Source organism: Hyperolius riggenbachi, chromosome 7 (genome assembly GCF_040937935.1).
Source record: "Hyperolius riggenbachi isolate aHypRig1 chromosome 7, aHypRig1.pri, whole genome shotgun sequence".
Lineage (NCBI taxonomy): Eukaryota > Metazoa > Chordata > Amphibia > Anura > Hyperoliidae > Hyperolius > Hyperolius riggenbachi.
The window spans coordinates 36321877-36342004 of NC_090652.1; the positions used below are offsets into that span (position 1 = coordinate 36321877).

The window sequence follows — 20128 nt, forward strand, 5'->3', positions numbered from 1 at the left end:
TTAAAAGCAACTTCAGATCCGTCTTCTGACGGCGCTGAAGTTACTCCATGTGCCTGCGATAGCCGTAGTTCCTATTACGGCCTATGGTGGCGCCGGCTGCGCCCAAGTCTCCTGCGCTGCTGCGCCTAAGTCTCCAGCGCTGGATTTACCGTGTTCGTCAGGAGATGTTACAAAATATGTCAAGCCAACCTCCCCCCCCCACGTAAGGGAGGTTCGTAAATAGCTCTCTAGCCCCCTAAACTGCTCGCTCCCCCTGTGCGAGCCCCATCTTCTCCAGGCAGACCCACAGCTGCAACAGTCTGAATTGTCTGTGGCATGTTCCCAAACGCTGCAATGCACGCTGGAAGATGTAGTCCTTTGATGCAAGCATATCTCCTGGCCATGAGGCATACTCGCATTGAAAAACTTCACCTCCCAGCATGCACTGCAGTGGTCAGGGAGGAGCAACACTGCCATGGGAGCTTAAACCCTGCATGTCTGCCTGGAGTAGATGGAGGACCGCATACAGATGAGGCTAGGGAGCAGCCCCCCATACACATGATTTATATATTTTTGAGACACATAGGTGCTTAGTTACCCTCTTTTTACTGCATGATAAAATTAACAAAATTATCTGCCCATTATAGGTGAAGCTGTGACAAATCCAGGGTTTCAAGTATACAATCAGCATAGCAGTATAGACTGAGTTTCTCAGCTTAGCATTACAGTTACCAGATTTACTTACAGCCAGCATAGTGGACAAAGAATTCCTCCCTCCCAGCCTGCTTGTTCATTCTGGTCTTCACAACCTCAGCTTCATCTGAAAGAAGAGGGGAGAGACAATCAGTGTTTATGAAGCTCATAGGATGCAGATTTTACCATGGACAAAACAACACCTTGCAGTACAGTAAGTCATTTTAACCTGCTGGGCGTTTCATTATGCGCAGCCACACGGCTGTGCATAGTTTTTAATACCCAATTTTTTTTTTAAATCATGTAGCTAGCCTATCCCTAGCTACATGATACCCCCCCTCCCTGCCTTATCCCTCACACCCCTCTGATCGCCGCCGGCGCCTATGCCCGTCAGGAAATCACGTTCTGAACGGGATTTCCTTGAGGGCTTTCCCCGACGTCACAGGGACTCCCGATACACCCCAAAGCTCAGCCTGGCGGCAATTGGCCAGGCTACGCGCGGGGTCTGCAGGGGGGGGGGGGCCCTGTTTCGCGTCGGGTAGCGGCGGATCGGGTAGGACACGCAGCAAGCAAAGTGCAGATTGTCGCTAGTCTGTTATTTACCTCTGCCCTGTCATTCACCCACCGCTCCCCCGCCTCCTGTATAATGCAGCTCCCCACCTCCGCTTGCGATTGGAGGAAGCTTACAGAGGCGGGGAGGGAAAAGACACAGGCAGGGAGCTGCGCTACACAGGTGGAAGGGGAGAAGCGCTGAATGACAGGGTAAAGGTAAATAACAGACTACCAACAATCTGCGTGTCGCTAGCCTGGCGATTTTTTTTAATGGGGACAGCAGAGCACGGCTGGACCAGGAGGAACGCTGTTAGGATACATAGGCAGCATCTGTGTCCCAACAGGATTTATCAAACCCACCTCAGGTTCTCTTTAAGAAGACCTGACAAGCCCCTGAATTGCAGAGTAGCGAACAGAGAGGTAGGGAAGTGACATAGCTAGCGCTCCAGCTGCACCGATGATCTACTTTCCTCATATCCACCATGACATGACCACCCACTCTCATGATGTGGGTTACATGACAACAGAGAATGCTGTACTCGGGATGCATAGGGAAGCTAGATGGTCAGCTGAGCCTGTAGAGATGTCACTTCCCTCCCTCACTCTGCATATGGAAGGTGGCTACCAATATTTGAAGGTTAATCTAGCTACATTTTGGCACCAATCTGGCTACAAATTCTTGGGGCTAAACTGACTACTTAGACTTGAAGGGGTCATTTGGGCTACCTATATTGGGGGTACCTGTAACAACTTGTCCTGCAGGAACCTGTACAGGGGGGCCATAGGCAAACGCAGGGGGGGGGGGGGGGGGTAATTACAGCTGCACAGAATCCCTTCTCAGACCAGGGCCGGTGCAGTGTCTGGGGACAGGCACAAGTCGAGACACCAGACTATCTGCAGGATCATCCTGCTGCTCAGTCCTGCCCCCTTTCTTTCTCTCCTATAGTTGACTTTGGATGGAGCAGCAGTGTGTGTACGGAGCATGGAGCAGCTCTGGGGAACTTAAAGGAAATGCCAGCTCTACTTACCCAGGGCTCCTCTAGCCCCTTGCAGCCGACATGTCCTTTGCCACAGCTCTGCTCTCAGCCACCGGCCTGTGGTCCCCGCTGGTGCAGGGGCCTATCTCACGAGGTCATCCCCTACTGCACCTGCGCATCCGCCACTGTCAGAACTACTGCACAGAACACTCTAGCTCACGTGCAAGTGATTGACAGCGGCGCTCGCACAGGCGCAGTAGAGGACGACCTTGTGACGTCGGCCTCCGCACCAGCGGGTACTCCGGGACAGCCAGCGTACCCCGTGACAGCCAGCGGCTGAGAGTGGAGCTGCTGCGAGGGACATGTCGGCTGCAAGGTGCTGGAGGAAGCCACAGCTAAGTAGAGCTTGCATAACTTATTTTGGCTGACATTTCCTTTAACAGAGTAATGCTGGGAATACATGGTTCGTTTTTTAGCTGATAAGATGGTTAGATAATTTCCAACATGTCCGTTCACCGTTTGTTTTGCTGCTCGATTTGTCATTAAAGTGAATTGATAAAAGATAAGAAAAACGAGCAGAAGATAAGAGAATCAAGTGGGAATCGTGCGGCAAAAACAATCGGGCGCAGAATTGAGCACCAGAAACAACCCGTGTATTCCCAGCATTAGGTATGAGCACAGCCCTGGGGCTGCTGTGTGAATGCTTCACTTTCCCCTGCAATACAGATTTCGGCTGTCCTCATTATCTGTATCCAAATTGCTCTTCATCGATCCCGTTGTTGGTCGGTCAGACAATAAATTGGATTATGTGTACCCAGCATGATGTCCTACCATAGTGTTATACTGTATTGTGCGTGGCTGAGAGAGGCCTTTCAGGAATCCCCCCTGTAACCTTGTGCATGTGTGTCACTGCAATGGACACACACCAAGGGTTAAATATGCAATTATTTTTTGTGTGAAGAGCTGCTGTAAAGGGAGCCTGCAGGTGCCGCCAGGGGGAGCCCATGAGCAGGAAACAAGCAAGAGAAGCTGGACATGTGCACGGGGAAATGGCAGTTGTGTTTTGTCAGTTGAAGGCTAGTGGGGGGGGGGAGGAGCCTAGGAAGCTGTTGGGACTGAGTTGATGATGCAGCAAGAAATGAGCTTGATGTGTGATGATATGGAGGAGAGGCACAAAAAGAGCAGCGATTTGTGAGACTGAGCAAGGCACAGCCACAGACAAGGGAGCACAGCCACAGGTAAGAGAGCACAACTTAAAGCTAAATCAAGGAAGAGAAAGTGAGCTGCAGACATTACAGGAGAGGAGAGAGACCACTCACAACTACAGGCCAGTAAAGAGCAGCAATACTGGAGAGATAAGCCAGAAGTGTCAGGAATAATAAGGAAAGACCAGGAAAGTAAAAATTACCTGTAACCGAGAGAGGTAACAGAAAACAGCAGAGACACAACAGAGACACAGACAGCAGCACAGCAATGCATATAGGAGTGAGACAGAGAAACAAGTGACAGGATTACAAAGAAAGAGTGAAGACTGCAGTGCAGTGTCTGGAGAGTGTGTGACAGCAGCTGGCAGACAAGGTACAGAAGAAACAGTAGTGCAGAAACCTTAAAAAGAGACAGCAGTGAAGAGCTGGCAGACAACGAGGGCACCGATCGACTCCCAGGAGCTGGAAGAAGCCCCAGGTAAGTGCAGTTTATTGTTATATCCTGCACGGATCTTCCCCTTGAAAAGACAGCAGGGAAGAGCTGGCAGAGTGTTGTGTGAGGAAAATTCTTGCAAGTCAATGCTAATAAACTGTATCACATATTTGTTTCTTGAACTAGGCCTGTTCCTAGCAGGCTGAAGATATAAAATAGGCCTACCTATATTCATTCTGCTGAAAGAGAAGAAGATTATGAATGTGTTTTGTCTCTGAACTTTTTATACTATGATTTAATACAAATATTTCTTAAAAAGAACTTGATTGGTGTCTGGCGGATTTCTTTACAGTTCAAGCATTCTGGAGGTGTTACATTTGGCGTACAGTCGGCAGGATATTACCTAAGTGCCTTAAAATTGGAAGATTGAATCTCAGCCTACACTATCCACCAGAAATGATGTTTCAGCTACTCAGGCTGCAGGAGAATGGTCAGCAAGCTACACATCAGTGTTTACCATGACTGCTATGGGGATGTTAGCTGCATACTTACCGAAGTTCAATGGTTATAATAATATGTCCCTGAGCGAGTGGAGTGAAAGAATAGAGTGCTGCACAGGCTTATAAAGTGCCCATAGAGCTGCATATGGAAATAGCAATGATAACCTTGGAGGGAGATGATCAACGAAAGGTAGTTAATGCTAAATTGCCCACACCAGTATTGCTGAAACAAATAATCAAGGTATTGGAAGACATATATGGAGATCCTACAGAGCTGCATTTGTGGAGAAAGATTTGTTGCCAGAATAACAAAACCATTCCTCAGTTTGCTAATGCCTTACAAGACATAATGAGTGGACTTCAGATAAAAGAGGAAAGAGGACAAACCACCATAGATTCTGAGAGATCAAATTCTATTGGGATTAAGGAGCAACTTTATTAGAGGATCCTTAAAGCAGAAATCGGAATATTATCCAGGTTTGAATTTCTAGAAACTTCAAAGCTTAGCTATCAAGCTCAGTAAGGAGGAGGAAGCCAATCAGCATTCAGCAGTTGAAGTTGAAACCAATAATACGGAGGGGAAATTAAGAGAAATAAAAACAACATTTAAAGAACTAAGTGAAGAGTTAACCAAAATGAAACATGGACTTAGAAGAGAAAAACCAAGGTGGAGATATAAAAGAATAGAGGAATCTGGGTGTTGGATGTGTCACCATAGTGATCATACAGCAAGAGACTGTGCAAGAAGCTTTCAGAGAAAATTAAAGTATCCTGCAGTGGTGGCCCGCATGGCAGAAGACAAGAAAGCCTCAGAGAAATGGAAGATTGAAGAGGAAAAATAAGGTCATTGCAACCAAAGTTCTGGGAACAGGTAAATGGTTTCATGTGTGAAATGGCTATGGAGTTATAAATCAGAATGACACCAAAGAAGATGTGTTTGTGCACTGGTCTGCCATAAAGAAGAACAACCCCAGGCATTATCTTCGCAGTCTAAGAGATGGAGAATCGGTTGAATTTGACATTGTGCCAGGAGGGAAAGGTACAGAAGCTGCTAATTTAACTGGCCTTGCCTTCAGCATAGGTAGATCAGTATAGGTGCCTTCAGTATTGATAGCTAGGTGTAGGGGCCTTCAGTATAGGTAGCCAAGTATAGTATTGTTAGGTATAGGTGCCTTCAGTATAGGCAGCCAGGTATAGTATAGTTAGGTGCCTTCAGTATTGATAGCTAGGTGTAGGGGCCTTCAGTATAGGTAGCCAGGTATAGTATAGTTAGGTGCAGGTGCCTTCAGTATTGATAGCTAGGTGTAGGGGCCTTCAGTATAGGTAGCCAGGTATAGTATAGTTAGGTGCAGGTGCCTTCCTTATAGATAGCTAGGTGTAGGGGCCTTCAGTATAGGTAGTCAGGTATAGTGTAGTTAGGTGTGGGCTTGGGCCACTTCCCTCCCTCCGGTTCCAGTGTCTGGGGCTCATCCTAGTCTCCCCTCCAAGAGTGCAGACGAACAGCGGACAAGTGAGGGGGTCGCTCCGGCGGGCAGGCTGCGTGGATGCAGTGTGCCCAGCGCCACCCCCAGCAGCCATGACGTTGCGGCTTCCGTCTTTCCAGTCGCACCGCCTTGCTCTCCTCCCCTGCATTCTGATTGGCCAGCAGCAGAATCTGATGACACGCGGCCAAGCAGGCGCGTTATACAGCTGCCGGCCTCTAAATTTAATGTGACTTGGCCACGATCTACCAAATAGGCGGTCGCGATCTACCGGTAGATCACGATCGACCTATTGGGCACCCCTGCTCTACATCCTACTTTATATGAAGAATTTAGACAGAGGTGTGATCCGGATTCATCTGCTCCTCAACCGGTAAGAACAACAAGTGATACCGGAAGCTTGCTGGAAGCTGAAATTAATGAAGTAAAGAAAAATGATGAGACTCCAGGTGAACCTATTATTCATGCTCAGGGTAGAGCAGCAAAAGATTTAGGCCATCAGAAGGCTGAAGAATGTGGAAGTAAACAGATATGTAATGAAATACTGGGACCTAGTCAAAAAGTAAATCCCAATAACTTCTCAGTAGAAGATGACATAATACAACAAAGTACAGAATCTTCTCGAAGAAAGGAATTGGAATCATATTGGCAACCTATGCCCCAACCTCAACGGCTCAAGCGTTATAAAAAGGACTCAGTGATCATCAGAAGACCTTCAACTTACAAGCATCAAGGTAGCCCAAGAAAAAGAGTTTGAAAATTCAGAGAAGAAAGTGCAAAGATGTTCTTCACAAACAGAAATAGACCACGAGTCAAAATGGAAAAATAGTCAACGTTCACCGCTTCCTGAACAGTTCAGATTATATGTTGACACTGCGATTTGGTTAAAAGAAAAATTGTAGGGGCTACAATTTTGAAAAAAAAAAAAAAAAAAAGGGGTGAATGTAACCTTGTGCATGTGTGTCACTGCAATGGACACTCACTCCAAGGGTTAACTATGCAATTACTTTTGGTGTGAAGAGCTGCTATAAAGGGAGCCTGCAGGTGCCGCCAGGGGGAGCCCATGAGCAGGAAACAAGCGAGAGAAGCTGGGGGAAATGGCAGTTTTGTTTTGGCAGTTGAAGGCTAGTGAGAGGGAGGAGCCTAGGAAGCTGTTGGGACTGAGTTGATGATGCAGCAAGAAATGAGCTTGATGTGTGATGATATGGAGGAGAGGCACAAAAAGAGAGCAGCAATTTGTGAGACAGACTGAGCAAGGCCCAGCCACAGGCAAGGGAGCACAGCCACAGATAAGAGAGCACAACTTAAAGAGAAGGTTCAAGCTAAAAAAAAATCAAAATACAAATCCACTTACCTGGGGCTTCCTCCAGCCCGTGGCAGGCAGGACGTGCTCTCGCTGCGGCTCCGCAGGCTCCCGGTCGTCTCCGGTGGCGCACCCGACCTGGCCAGGCTTCTTCTGCGCTCCAAAATGCGCCTCATGGGTTCGCGCTGACGTCATCGGACATCCTCCGGGCTGTACTGCGCCTGCGCAGTACAGCCCGGAGGACGTCCGATGACGTCAGCGCGCACCAGTGACATGCACGTTGGAGCGCAGAAGAAGCCTGACCTGGCAGCCGGCCTGGCCAGGTGCGCCACCGGAGAAGACCGGGAGCCTGCGGAGCCGCGGCGAGGGCACGTCCTGCCTGCCACGGGCTGGAAGCCCCAGGTAAGGCCCCGTTCACACTGCACGCGTTTCCAGCCGCGTTGTGGAAATGCGTGCAGGAGGCCGACACGCACGACATCAGACAGTGCATAGAGTGCACTGTCTGATGTTCACACTGCATGCGTTCGACCTGTGCGGTCTGGGAACGCATGCTGCACTCTTTTTGCCAAAACGCGTGGCTGTCCCATTCACTTTTCAGTGATGGGATCAGCTACGCAACGCATACAAACGCGGATGGCGTGCGTTCGTACGCGTTGCGTTCCGCATGCGTGGCCGTCCACGTTTGTAATGTGGATTTGTATTTATTTTTTTTTAGCTCCTGTGTGAACCTTCCCTTTAAAGCTAATGTAACCCCGTATTAAAAAAAAAAAAAAAATGACAGATACTCACCTAAGGAGAGGGAAGGATCGGTTCTAATGAGCCATCCCTCTCCCGGTGCTGCGCGGGCTCCTCCGTTCGCATCCCCCGCCGAGGGGAATTCGGAAGTCTTCGAGAGCCGAGTCCTCCCGAAGACAGGCGGAGCACACGCGAGTGCATCATCGAGGGCACAAGTGTGTGCGCAGTGTAGAGCGGCCCGTCTTCGGGTGCACTCGGGCTCCCGAAGCATTTCCGAAGCCTCCCTTTGGCCGGGAGACAGCGGTGTCTGACCGAAACAGTCGATTACCGCTACAGGGGAGCCAGGACAGCAGCGGGCACAGGGAGAGGAGAGGGAATGCTCTATGGGACCCAGAGCCTCCCTCTCCTTAGGTGAGTATCTGACTTTTTTGTTTTTTTAAACGGTTCTCATTAGTTTTAAAGCCAGTGGGTACCAGTTTAAAAATCAAAAAGTCAGATACTCACCTAAGGAGAGGGAAGGCTCAGTCCTAATGAGCCTTCCCTCTCCTCTCCCGGTGCCCTTGGTGCTGCGCTGGCTCCCCCGTACGCATCCGCCGCCACAGGGACTTGAGGTCTTCGGGAGCACTCGGGCTTCCGAAGACGGGCCGCTCCCTACTACGCACATGCGAGTGCTCCCGAAGGCTTCCGAAAGCTCCCTTCGGCTGCGGAAGTGGCAGTATTTGACCGAACTGGTCGAATACTGCCACGGGGGATCCTGCACGGGACCGGGCACCGGGAGAGGGAAGGCTCATTGAGACCGAGCCTTCCCTCTCCTTAGGTGAGTATCTGACTTTTTGATTTTTTAAATGGTAAACATTCACTTTAACACTAAATCAAGGAAGAGGAAGCGAGCTGCAGACATACAGGAGAGGAGAGAGACCACTCACAACTACAGGCCAGTAAAGAGTAGCAATACTGGAGAGATAAGCCAGAAGAGTCAGGAATAATAAGGAAAGACCAGGAAAGTAAAAAATTACCTGTAACCGAGAGAGAGGTAACAGAAAACAGCAGAGACACGACAGTGACACAGAGACAGCAATGCTACAAGAGTGAGACAGAGAAACAAGTGACAGACTACAGAGAAAGAGTGAAGACTGCAGTGCCTGGAGAGATTGTGTCACAGCAGCTGGCAGACAAGGTAAACAGTAGTGCATAAACCTTAAAAAGACAGCGGTGAAGAGGTGGCAGAATGCAGAGTGCTGTGTAAGGAAAATTCTTGCAAGTCAATGCTAATAAACTGTATCACATATGTCACATATTTGTCTCTTGAACTAGGCCTGTTCCTAGCAGGCTGAAAATATATAATAGGCCTACCTATATTCATTCTGCTGAAAGAGAAATGTATGAATGTAAAATTGTAATAGCTCTATTTCATGTGGAGTGTGGTCAAATGAGATAAAAATTGATCATTAGAAAAATATTATCTAAATAATTATTTTCTTATGCATCATGCCAACAAATAAATATATACACTGGCGAAAAAAGAGAATTGGCTCTTGAGTGCATAAGAAATTACAAAACAATCTTTATTATTTTTAAATTAACACACAAATATATAAATATATATGACTAGAATCCCCCTTAAAAACAGTGATAAATCCCACTGGGCAAAATATTAGGGACGGTGAGGCTGCAGACCTCCCAGTACCTAACAGGAAAAGAGAGTTCCACTCCAAATGAAAAACCACAGATAATGAATATGGACAGTAAACGGCTGATGTGAATCCACTTGTAAGAAAGAAGCTAGGCCTTAGGAGACCCAATCACATTGCAGTGACACTAGTTGTTGGACACATGTCAGGCACCCACATCATAAAGGGGTGTATTCTTATTCATAAAGTCCCTTGGACCTGTATATTCATGCTGGATTGCTCCATGGGTGCCTGCTTTTGAACGCAATATGTCACAGCAAGTGGATTCACATCAGCCGTTTACTGTCCATATTCATTATCTGTGGTTTTTCATTTGGAGTGGAACTCTCTTTTCCTGTTAGGTACTGGGAGGTCTGCAGCCTCACCGTCCCTAATATTTTGCCCAGTGTGATTTATCACTGTTTTTAAGGGGGATTCTAGTCATATATATGTATATATTTGTGTGTTAATTTAAAAATAATAAAAAGATTGTTTTGTAATTTCTTATGCACCCAAGAGCCAATTCTCTTTTTTCGCCAGTGTATAAATGTATGAATGTGTTGTTTTTTTACAGTTCAAGCATTCTGGAGGTGTTCCTCCCCCCCCCCCCCCCCCCCTGAAAATCCTAGGTTCGTCTCTGGGGCTACCTGTATGTAGGGTTACCTGGGGCACAAAGGCACATTTGGGGTTTGATTTTGGGGGGTGGGGATGTAACATGAGATAATTCACTCACGGAAGGAGCCGTCCGTCCTCTTGCAGGAATAAGTGGCCCCGATCTCCACAGTGAATTCCTCATCCTCCTCCAGCTCCTCGTCCTCCTCTCCGTTCTCCTCGCCCTCTTCCTCCATTTCCTCCTCGGGGTTGTCATTCGTCTCCTCCTCCTCGGCGTCCATCTTCTTGGACTCGACGGTCTCCGCTGCTGCTGCCATGGCTGGAGGACTGACGCGTGACGGACAAAGAGCAGAAGAGAAGCCTGTAGAACGCCTCACGCAGCGCTAGAGAGCGAATACTGTCAGTGAACGAGCGCCCGCCCCTTCCGTGTGCGTGACCTCCTCTGTCGCCCCGCCCCCTAGACCGCCTCACGCAGCGCTGGAGAGCGGAGACTATTCTGTCAGTGGACGAGCGCCCGCCCCTTCCGTGCGCGTGACCTCCTATGTCGCTCCGCCCACTCCTGTCAGGTAAGTTCACCCATTCACACACTGTAGTGTAGAGTAGACCGCCGCCATCTTTCCGGAGAGCAGTTCCTGGCAGAGCTGCTTCCTGGGGTCTCGCGCGCACGTCACGTGACCGCTCCACAGCCATGGCCGCAGCAGCCGCAGCGCAGAGCACCTACTCCAAGATGATCGACATCCTCACTGCAGCTGAGGAGGATGGGATGGAGGAGGAGGAGGAGGATGAAGACGTGCAGGTCGGGGCCACTTATTCCTGCAGGAGGACAGACGGCTCCTACCGTGAGTGCATCCACCTTACACTGTATATGTGATATAATGTAAATATAATAAATGGGCAGGTATTATGTACCTGAAGTAATCGTGAGGCAAAATAAAAATGAGATGCTCTCTGGATAGTCCCCCCTCTCCCCCACTGTTGCTTCATAGAGACTCTCTGAACACATCCCATAATAGTTTGCTGGATGTGTTTTCGTGGCCGCTCGCCCATTTTGCAAGTACGATGGCGATCCTGTTCCGTAAATACGCCGGTGCTTATGTTCCGAAAGTACGTCTGCGCTTCCGTTCCACAAGTACGCCGGCGCTGTTATTCCGCAAGTTCGAGTACTAAATTAGATACTTGCCTAAAGAGCGGGAACCCTCAGGATCATATTGAGACTTCCCTCTACATTCTGATGTCCCTCGTCACTGAGTGTGGACCTCCAGAAGTTTAGCGACAAGGTTGCTAATCACATCGTTGCTAATCACATCGGATTTGCGCAGCTCCTTTTCCTGCAGCGTGGACATATGAGCCCGTCCACGCGCAGTAAGCCAGAATCACTCTTGTACAAGCAGCTCTGTGCTACTGCGCATGCACGGAGGACTTGCATGGCCGAAGAATAGCGTGGCTCCAATCTGGGGAGGAGCCACGCTCAGTGTCGGGGGACTTAGGTGTAACGAGGGAAGCCTCAATAGGCTTCCCTTGTTTAAAGGACACCTGAAGTGAGAGGTATATGGAGGCTGCCATTTTTATTTTCTTTTAAGCAATACCTGGTGCCTGGCAGCCCTGCTGATCCTCTGCCTCTAATACTTTTAGCCATAGCCCCTGAACAAGCATGCAGCAGATCAGGTGTTTCTGATATTATTGTCAGATCTGACACGATTAGCTGCATGCTTGTGTCTGGTGTGATTCAGACACTTCTGCAACCAAATATCTCAGTAGGGCTGCCAGGCAACTGGTATTGGTTAAAGGAAATAAATATGCCTCCATATACTTCTCACTTAAGTTGTCCTTTAAAGAGACTCTGAAGTCTCTCAAAATTCAGGTTTTTCTTGTCAAATCATCTTTAATATCAATGCCCTAACTGAAACACCGCAGCTGCACACTAACTAAATCACCCCAAACTGCCGGGAAAAAAATTACGACTTTCTTGGTCGTGGATTTTGCTGCCTTAAGGAGGCAGAGCTTTGGGCTGTAGCTCTGCCTCCATGGGCTTCAATCCCCACGGATCTCCGCCTTTCCCCCGCCCCTCTCAGTGAAAGAAGACTGAGAGGGGCGGGGAGAGGCGGCAGATGGATGCATGTAGAGGCATAGCTACAGCCCAAAGCTCTGCCTCTACACGGAAGCGCTCCCCGCAATAGGCCCCGGGGAGTTTGGGGTGATTTAGTTGGTGTTCAGCCACAGGGATGTAGCGTTTCAATTAGTGCAATGATATTAAAGATGATTTTACAAGAAAAACAGGTATTGTGGGAGACTTCAGTCTCTCTTTAAGGTAAGTATCTCATTTTGATCCCGAGCTTTGGGATCACTTTAAAGTTGTGGACACGTCAGGTGTGCTTTAAAGGAAACCTGACATGAGAAGCATACGGAGGCTACCATATTTATATCCTTTTCTGCAATACCAGTTGGCTGTCAGTCCTGCTGATCTGGCATCAGTAGGGTTTGAATCAAACACCTAAGCATGCAGCTAATCCAGTCAGATTTCTGATCTGCATGCTTGGTCAGGGTCTATGGCTGAAAGTACTGGAGGCAGAGGATCAGCAAGTCAGCCAGGCAATGTGCATAGTTTATAAGGAAATATATCGTTTATATATAAGGAAATCCATATCCCTCTCATCTCCGGTTCCCTTTAAAGTCAATGGGAACCGTTTTGTTGCTATAGAGGACAGCTTACCTCATTCTCCTCTAACATTCTGGCCCCAGTTCGTTCTTTCTGTACCCTGGCCCCAAAATATCAGTTTTTATTCTTTGACCAGTTCAGTTGACTATTGTATCAGGAGAGAGGAGGCAGAGCTTCTTTTCCCTGCTCTGTCACTCCTCCGTCATGGGCGGCCATCTCCTCCCCTTGCTCCGCCCTCTCAGTCGCACTCCCGCTGATGCGAGGCTCCCCTGCTCTCAAGAGCGTGCAGCGCTGCGGGCAGGTCTCTCTGTGTGGCTCCCTGCATACACACAGTGCGCAGACGACTGGGGCAGGCCAGCTCTCAGGAGGCGTAAGGTGCGTGCAGTCACGAGTCACAAGTACTACGTGCGCGCGTGCACGTGATCACAGCCGCGCACCTGAAAATCTCCTCTCGTGCAATTTTATCGGCACTTGAGAATGAGAGATAGTTGGAAGGAAGAGGCTGCCATCCCAGAAGATAAAGCAAAGGTCGGCAGCCATCTTGGATTTATAAGGCATGAATTTCGGAATGTAGTTACCGAACCAGGGGTGGGGGAGCGGCGAATATAGAAAGAGGTAGAAAAAGTTTTCATTTTACATCCATCCATGTCATTTTTTTGCAAAAAAACTTTTTTTTTTTTATTCCCAATGGCTTTAAAGAGGAACTGTAACGACAAAACGGCCCCTGGGGGGTACTCACCTCGGGTGGGGGAAGCCTCAGGATCCTAATGAGGCTTCCCACGCCGTCCTGCGTCCCTCGGGGGTCTCGCTGTAGCCCTCCGTACAGCCGTGACGCAATATTTACCTTCCTGGCTCCTGCGCAGGCGCTCTGATGCCTCTCGGCGCCGAAGTAGGTGGAAATACCCGATCGCCGTCGGGTCTGCTCTACTGCGCAGACGCAAGTTTCCGGCGCCTGCGCAGTAGAGCGGACCCGACGGAGATCGGGTATTTCCGTCTATTTCCGTGCCGAAAGTCGCCACAGCGCCCCCGCTGGAGCCAGCAAAGGTAAATATTGAACTGACAGTCGGCACAGTCGCCGGCTGTTCGGAGGGCTGCGGCGAGACCCCCGTGGGACAGAGGACGGCGTGGGAAGCCTCATTAGGATCCGGAGGCTTCCCCCACCCGAGGTGAGTACCCCCCAGGGGAGGTTTTTGTTGTTACAGAGTCTCTTTAAGAAGACTGTGTAAAAATGACACTTGGGTTTTGTGGTCCCTAGTGATCCACTGTCATGGCTGCAAGTTAGCATCTAGCGAATCGTCTGCTGTGTCTGTTAAGTTATCGCTGGTTACAGGTTGAAATGAAAAAGTTATTATTTATAATTTACAATAAAGATTGTTATAAAAGGACTTGCGCAGGTCTGAAGCCCCATCTACACAATACGATTCTCTGTGCGATTCGATTACGATTCTATTTACGATCCGATTAAATCCAACATGTCCGATCTGGATTCGATTCAATTCGATTTGCAATGGAAAATCGAATTGAATTGAATCGAATCCCGATCGGACATGTTGGATATAATCGGATCGTAAATAGAATCGTTATCAAATCGCACAAAGAATCGTATCGTGTAGATTGGGCTTTAAACATGTTATCATTTTTTGTTGTTGAAAGCTTAGCTTTCTTATAGAACAAGTGAGATTTTCTAAACTGTTTTAATCTTTTTCTTTATTCGGCTTTTGATTTCCAAGGTTTTAGTAAGGGTAACCATATAGAAACGATTGATGAGGTTTCAGGAGAGTTGTGTGTGTATCGAACTTGTTGGAAATATATACTTGTGTAAGGGCTAGTTCACACTGGGCACTTTGGTAGCGTTTTGCTGGCAATCAGCAAAAAGCTGTTTTTTCACTGTTCAGGAAAGCGATTTAGGAGTGATTGCGTTTTGTGATTCTATAACAATTAAATGCAATCGCTCCAAAATCACTCCAAAAATGCTGCATGCACCATCAGCAAATCGCCAATCACTGGCGATCGCTAGTACAGAGTGAACACTACCATTGACTTGCATTAGCAGCAGCATTTTGCTGTTCGCCAGTGATCAGCAAATCGCTGAAAAATCGCCCAGTATGAATTAGCGCTAAGGCTATCTTTATGGTTTGTGTGCAGCATCTGAGGAGCATTTATGGAGACATTGTTCCGCTTCTCTTGTTGTAGATGATGCTAAGGTCCTGAAAACCAGGATGAACAAGAAGACTGGGAGAAAGGAGTTCTATGTACACTACGTTGGCTGTGAGTAAATATTGTGTCTCTAGTGCTAGACCTAGAAGCTTGCACTCTATCTGGCCACCAGTGCAGGATCCGTCCTCTAAGGTCTTTAAAACATGTCAATTGTGATTGGAGACTGTGCTTTATTTAACAACTTGTTTGTATGGCAAGTGTATAAAACTAAATAAAATAGAAAAAACAAAACTGGTGACTTGCAAGTTTCACTGACGGCCTGCACAGTAGCCAGGAGGGAGAAGCCGTGCACTAGCAGCTCCATGCTATGGCACACAGTTCATCCAGCGCCTGCTCAGTGCGACCTTGCTTGGTCACAGATGGGAGCACGGCCGCACTGACCTATTCATCGAGCACTGGACGAATGAGTTTAGAGAGTTCCAGCGCTGGAATGGCAAGCTCGAGAGCGATGGGGTAAGCCTCTTGATTAGCGTCCTGATTCTCATTATAGTCCTGATTCTTACAGTGCCGTACCATACTTACCTGGGGCTTCCTTAACCTCCTTAGCGGTATTCCCCAGTCAGGTTTGGGACAGAAATTTACAGCTCAGAGCGGTGATCCTGTGCCTGAGTGAGTTAAATGCAGGAGCTGCTGCAGATCTCTCTGTGGTATGTTGTGTTTCTTGTTTTTAGAGTCTAAAAGCTTGTGAGATTTTTTTATGGCTTTTAGACCCCAAATCTGGAAATAATCATAACACGAGGGAGGTTAAGGTCCCTCGTCGTCTCCCTGGGTGGTACCTGTTGCCCGCAATACTGCCTGAAAGCCATGCGCAGCCGTGTGCGCTCTCCCATTGCGCTTCCATGCCTGGTAGCGTTCTGCGCTTGCACAGTACTACTGCACAGGCACAGAACGCTCCCAGGGACGGGAGCAGGCCGGCCGTGCATGTGCGATGAAACGCAAAGGCTTTCGGGTTGAATTGTGGGGGACAGGAGACGACGAGCGACAAGCCGGCCTCAAGGGGGCTTAAATTAGTCATCAATCAAATAGTTCTAACCCCCAATCCCCCCCCCCCCGTACTACTTACCCGGTGCTTCCACCAGCTCCTGGCAGCCACTATGTTCCTTGCTGCATCTCTGCTCTCCACCCGGTTCCCAATGTGCCTCGGCAGGCGTTCTGTACTGCGCCTGCACAAGCACCGCTGTCAATCAACTCCACGCAGGCACAGAACTACTGCACAGCACACCTCGGACCACATGGAGGTGATTGACAACGGCACTCACACAGGCGCAGTAAAGGACAACCTGCTCACCGTGGAGCCAGTAGTGGAGAGCGGAGATGCGATGAGGGACATAGTGGCGGCCAGGGGCTGTAGGAAGCCCCAAGTAAGTAGTACAGGGGGTAGCACTATATGATTGATTGACCCCTTTAAGGAAGACCCCTTTAAGTAAGTATGGAACCTGAGACGAGAAGCTTGAAAAAATGTAAAAAGGGAACGCAGCCTAGTTTCATGTAGGATTAGGACTATGCAAGTATAGTCAATAAGATGCAGAGCATTCCATTCTGATGCAAATTGTATAGTCATTTCATGCAAATGTACGCAACTTGAAAATGGTGCAATCAGATGTCACAGTGACTGCTTCCTATTGGTTAATTTCCAAGCTGTATGAATTTGCATAATGGTACCATAAAGTTTGCATCAACTCAGGATTGTGTGGGTCTCGTTGGCCATCCCTAGCAAAGCAGGTGGCTTCGACGCTTATGCCTGAGCGGCGAAAGTAGGCGCTGCATAGCAGTGATGTCATGCCGCACGGGGTGCGCAAGAGTAATGTGGGGCTCCGGCGATCGGCAGACCCCAAATTACATCTCCCTCCAAGTTACAATGGGGTGGAGGGTATAGTATTTTTCTATCTCCGGAGATTTAAGCGGCAGCAGGGTGAGCCGTCATTCAGCTCACTGGCGGCGTACATATGCCTGTATATACACTGTGTTCCAACTTATTATGCAAATCATATTTTTCTCTGATTTCCCTAAATAGTGGATGCTAGTGGCAGTCAGCATAATGTTTGCGTCATCACCCATCAGAGTGTAATTCAAATGTTACTGAACAAACCTCCTAATAACGGTATATTTTTCAAAAAAAAAAAAAAAAGACAACCAAGGGGACAGGATGAGATAGACTCTGCACTCTCTTTACTGGCTACCTATAATGTGAAGGATCCTATTCAAGATTGGCCTTCTGACATTTCGAGTCTGAAGCCTAAAAAATTACCTATTTTTAATAGTCAGTCCTCTTTAATGCCATTGCTCAAACGTCACATTCCCGTGGCAGAACGAGGTTTTAACCCCCCCCCCCCCCAATCCTGGGGGAAGAAATCCACGACTTTCCACGTTGTGGATTTTGCTGACCAGGGGAGGCAGAGCTTTGCACTGTAGCTCTGTCTGCACTCACATGACTCTCCCCGGATCTCCGCCTCTCCCCGCCCCTCTCAGTGAAAGAAGACTGAGAGGGGCAGGAGGAGGCGGAGATCCGAGGAGATTGACGCAAGTAGAGGCAGAGCTACTGCACAAAGCTCTGCCTCTACACGGAAGGAGCCCCGAATTTTGCCCCAGGGATTTCGGGGTGATTAAGGTCTTGTTCTGCCGCAGGAATGCAGCGTTTCAGCTATGGCATTAATGCTGAAGAGTACTGGCTATTAAAAACAGGTAATTTTTTAGGCTTCAGGCTCTCTTTAAATCGCTACATAATCTGGGCCCTGGATGCATCATGAATGAAATGTTGCAGCTGCGTAGCAATCCCTGCAATCTCAGATCCACAGGTTCTAATAATCTAGTCTTACCCAGAGTTCACCTGGAAACTTGGTCCCAGAGCCTTCTGTCATGCTGCTCCTACGCTCTGGAACTCCATACCTCAGCAGATCAGGACAGCTCCATCTCTGGACGTGCTTAAAGGAGTTATTCGGGAAAAAAGTAAAAATTAGCTTTACTCACCTGGGGCTTTCTCCAGCCCCTTGCAGCCGACTGTCCCACGCTGTCACCACCACTGTCCCGCTCTCGCCGCTCGGTATTCAGCCCGACCGCAGGGTCGACCTTACTGCGGCTGTGCGAAGCACTGCTGTCAAGCATGGCCACGTGGGCCAAGGGCAAACTGTGCATGCGCTGTAGTTCTGCGCCTGCACAGTTCGCCGCGGCCCACGTGGCCGTGATTGACAGCGGCGCTTTGTGCAGCCGCAGTAAGGCCGACCCCACGATCAGCCTGGATACCGAGCGGTGAGACCGGGGGAGCGGAGGTGACAGCGTGGGACAGTCGGCTGCAAGGGGCTGGAGAAAGCCCCAGGTGAGTAAAGCTAATTTTTACTTTTTTCCCTGATAACTCATTTTAAATCCAGACTGAAAACCTACCTGTTTAGTTTGGCATTTACAGAAATATAATTTTTGTTGTGTTAATACTACATACTACTACCAATTACTGAATCTGAGAGACTCACACTTTTTGGCACCAGAGAGATCATATGTCTTTCTCATATTGTTCAAAAATGGTCTGCTTAATAATGTGGAAGACCCTTTTTAGTAGTCCTAGCCGCAATAGCAGCATAGGGGGCGATATTGTGGCTGGGAACGCGAAGAATCACTCGCGTTCCCATGCCTGTCGGGTCCTGACGGCGAAACCCGAAGTGGTCGCCGGCGGGGACGGGAGCATCGCAGAGACACGGCGAGGGCACCGATCGGTTGCAGGGGGCTGAGGGAAGCCCCAGGTGAGTAAAACTCCATTATTTTTTTTTTAGGAGACTTTAGTGCCTCTTTAACCACTTGAGGACCGCCCCCAGCCGATGGGCGGCGGCAAAGTCCGGGCCCAAACGACCGCAATACGCCCATCGGCGGGGGCGGCTGCGTGGGTGGCTATGCGGCGATCGCGTCATTCGTGACGCGATCAGCCGCCGGGGACATGCTCCGCCCACCGCTCGTAGTAACCCGCCGGCCGTTCGGAAGCGCCGGCGGGTTACTAGCACCCGGATCGCCGCATGGAAATAGTATAATAGGCTTTGTAATGTATACAAAGCCTATTATACTGGCTGCCTCCTGCCCTGGTGGTCCCAGTGTCCGAGGGACCACCAGGGCAGGCTGCAGCCACCCTAGTCTGCACCCAAACACACTGATTTTCCCCCCCCCCCTGCCCCCTGATCGCCCACAGCACCCCTCAGACCCCCCCCTGCCCACCCCCCAGACCACTGTTTGCACCCAGTCACCCCCCTAATCACCCATCAATCACTCCCTGTCACTATCTGTCAACGCTATTTTTTTTTATCCCCCCCCCCCTGCCCACTGCCCCCTCCTGATCACCCCCCACCCCTCAGATTCTCCCCAGACCCCCCCCCCCGACCCCCCCCCCCGTGTACTATATGCATCTATCCCCCCTGATCACCTGTCAATCACCCGTCAATCACCCGTCAATCACCCCCTGTCACTGCTACCCATCAATCAGCCCCTAACCTGCCCCTTGCGGGCAATCTGATCACCCACCCACACCAATAGATCGCCCGCAGATCCGACATCAGATCACCTCCCAAGTGCATTGTTTACATCTCTTCTCTCCTCTAAACACTCACTAATTACCCATCAATCACCCATCAATCACCCCCTATCACCACCTGTCACTGTTACCCATCAGAATAGACCCTAATCTACCCCTTGCGGGCACCCAATCACCCGCCCACACGCTCAGATTGCCCTCAGACCCCCCCCCCCTTATCAATTCGCCAGTGCAATAATTACATCTGTTATTCCCTGTAATAACCCACTGATCACCTGTCAATCACCTATCAATCACCCCCTGTCACTGCCACCCATCAATCACCCCCTGTCACTGCCACCAATCAATCAGCCCCTAACCTGCCCCTTGCGGGCAATCTGATCACCCACCCACACCAATAGATCGCCCGCAGATCCGACATCAGATCACCTCCCAAGTGCAGTGTATACATCTCTTCTCTCCTCTAAACACCCACTAATTACCCATCAATCACCCCCTATCACCACCTGTCACTGTTACCCATCAGATTAGACCCTAATCTGCCCCTTGCGGGCACCCAATCACCCGCCCACACCTCAGAACGTCCTCAGACCCCAGCCCTGATCACC

General features: G+C 49.2%; 2 protein-coding genes across 9 annotated transcripts in view; one reads left to right on the forward strand and one right to left on the reverse strand.

Annotated features, from left to right (window-relative positions):
• The window catches only part of LOC137524251 (nuclear factor 7, brain-like), a 36529-nt gene extending 25929 nt beyond the window's left edge, over positions 1–10600 (reverse strand). The window contains exons 1-2 of one of the 2 annotated variants that reach the window (XM_068243893.1): positions 10262–10600; positions 725–799 (exon numbers count right to left, since the gene is read on the reverse strand). In XM_068243893.1, the coding sequence (XP_068099994.1) occupies positions 725–799; positions 10262–10457 (271 nt within the window). In that variant the 5' untranslated portion in view covers positions 10458–10600. Of the gene's footprint in view, positions 1–724; positions 800–3032; positions 3127–10261 lie in introns of those variants that run through there. The other variant, XM_068243894.1, reaches the window with a different exon arrangement.
• LOC137524250 (nuclear factor 7, ovary-like) overlaps positions 3303–20128 on the forward strand; it is an 82834-nt gene continuing 66008 nt past the window's right edge. For 3 of the 7 annotated variants that reach the window (XM_068243888.1, XM_068243890.1, XM_068243892.1), the window contains exons 1-2: positions 3303–3439; positions 14990–15064. In XM_068243888.1, coding sequence (XP_068099989.1) covers positions 15016–15064 — 49 coding nt within the window. In that variant the 5' untranslated portion in view covers positions 3303–3439; positions 14990–15015. Of the gene's footprint in view, positions 3440–8613; positions 9036–10693; positions 10980–14989; positions 15065–20128 lie in introns of those variants that run through there. The other 4 variants (XM_068243886.1, XM_068243887.1, XM_068243889.1 and 1 more) reach the window with 3 other exon arrangements.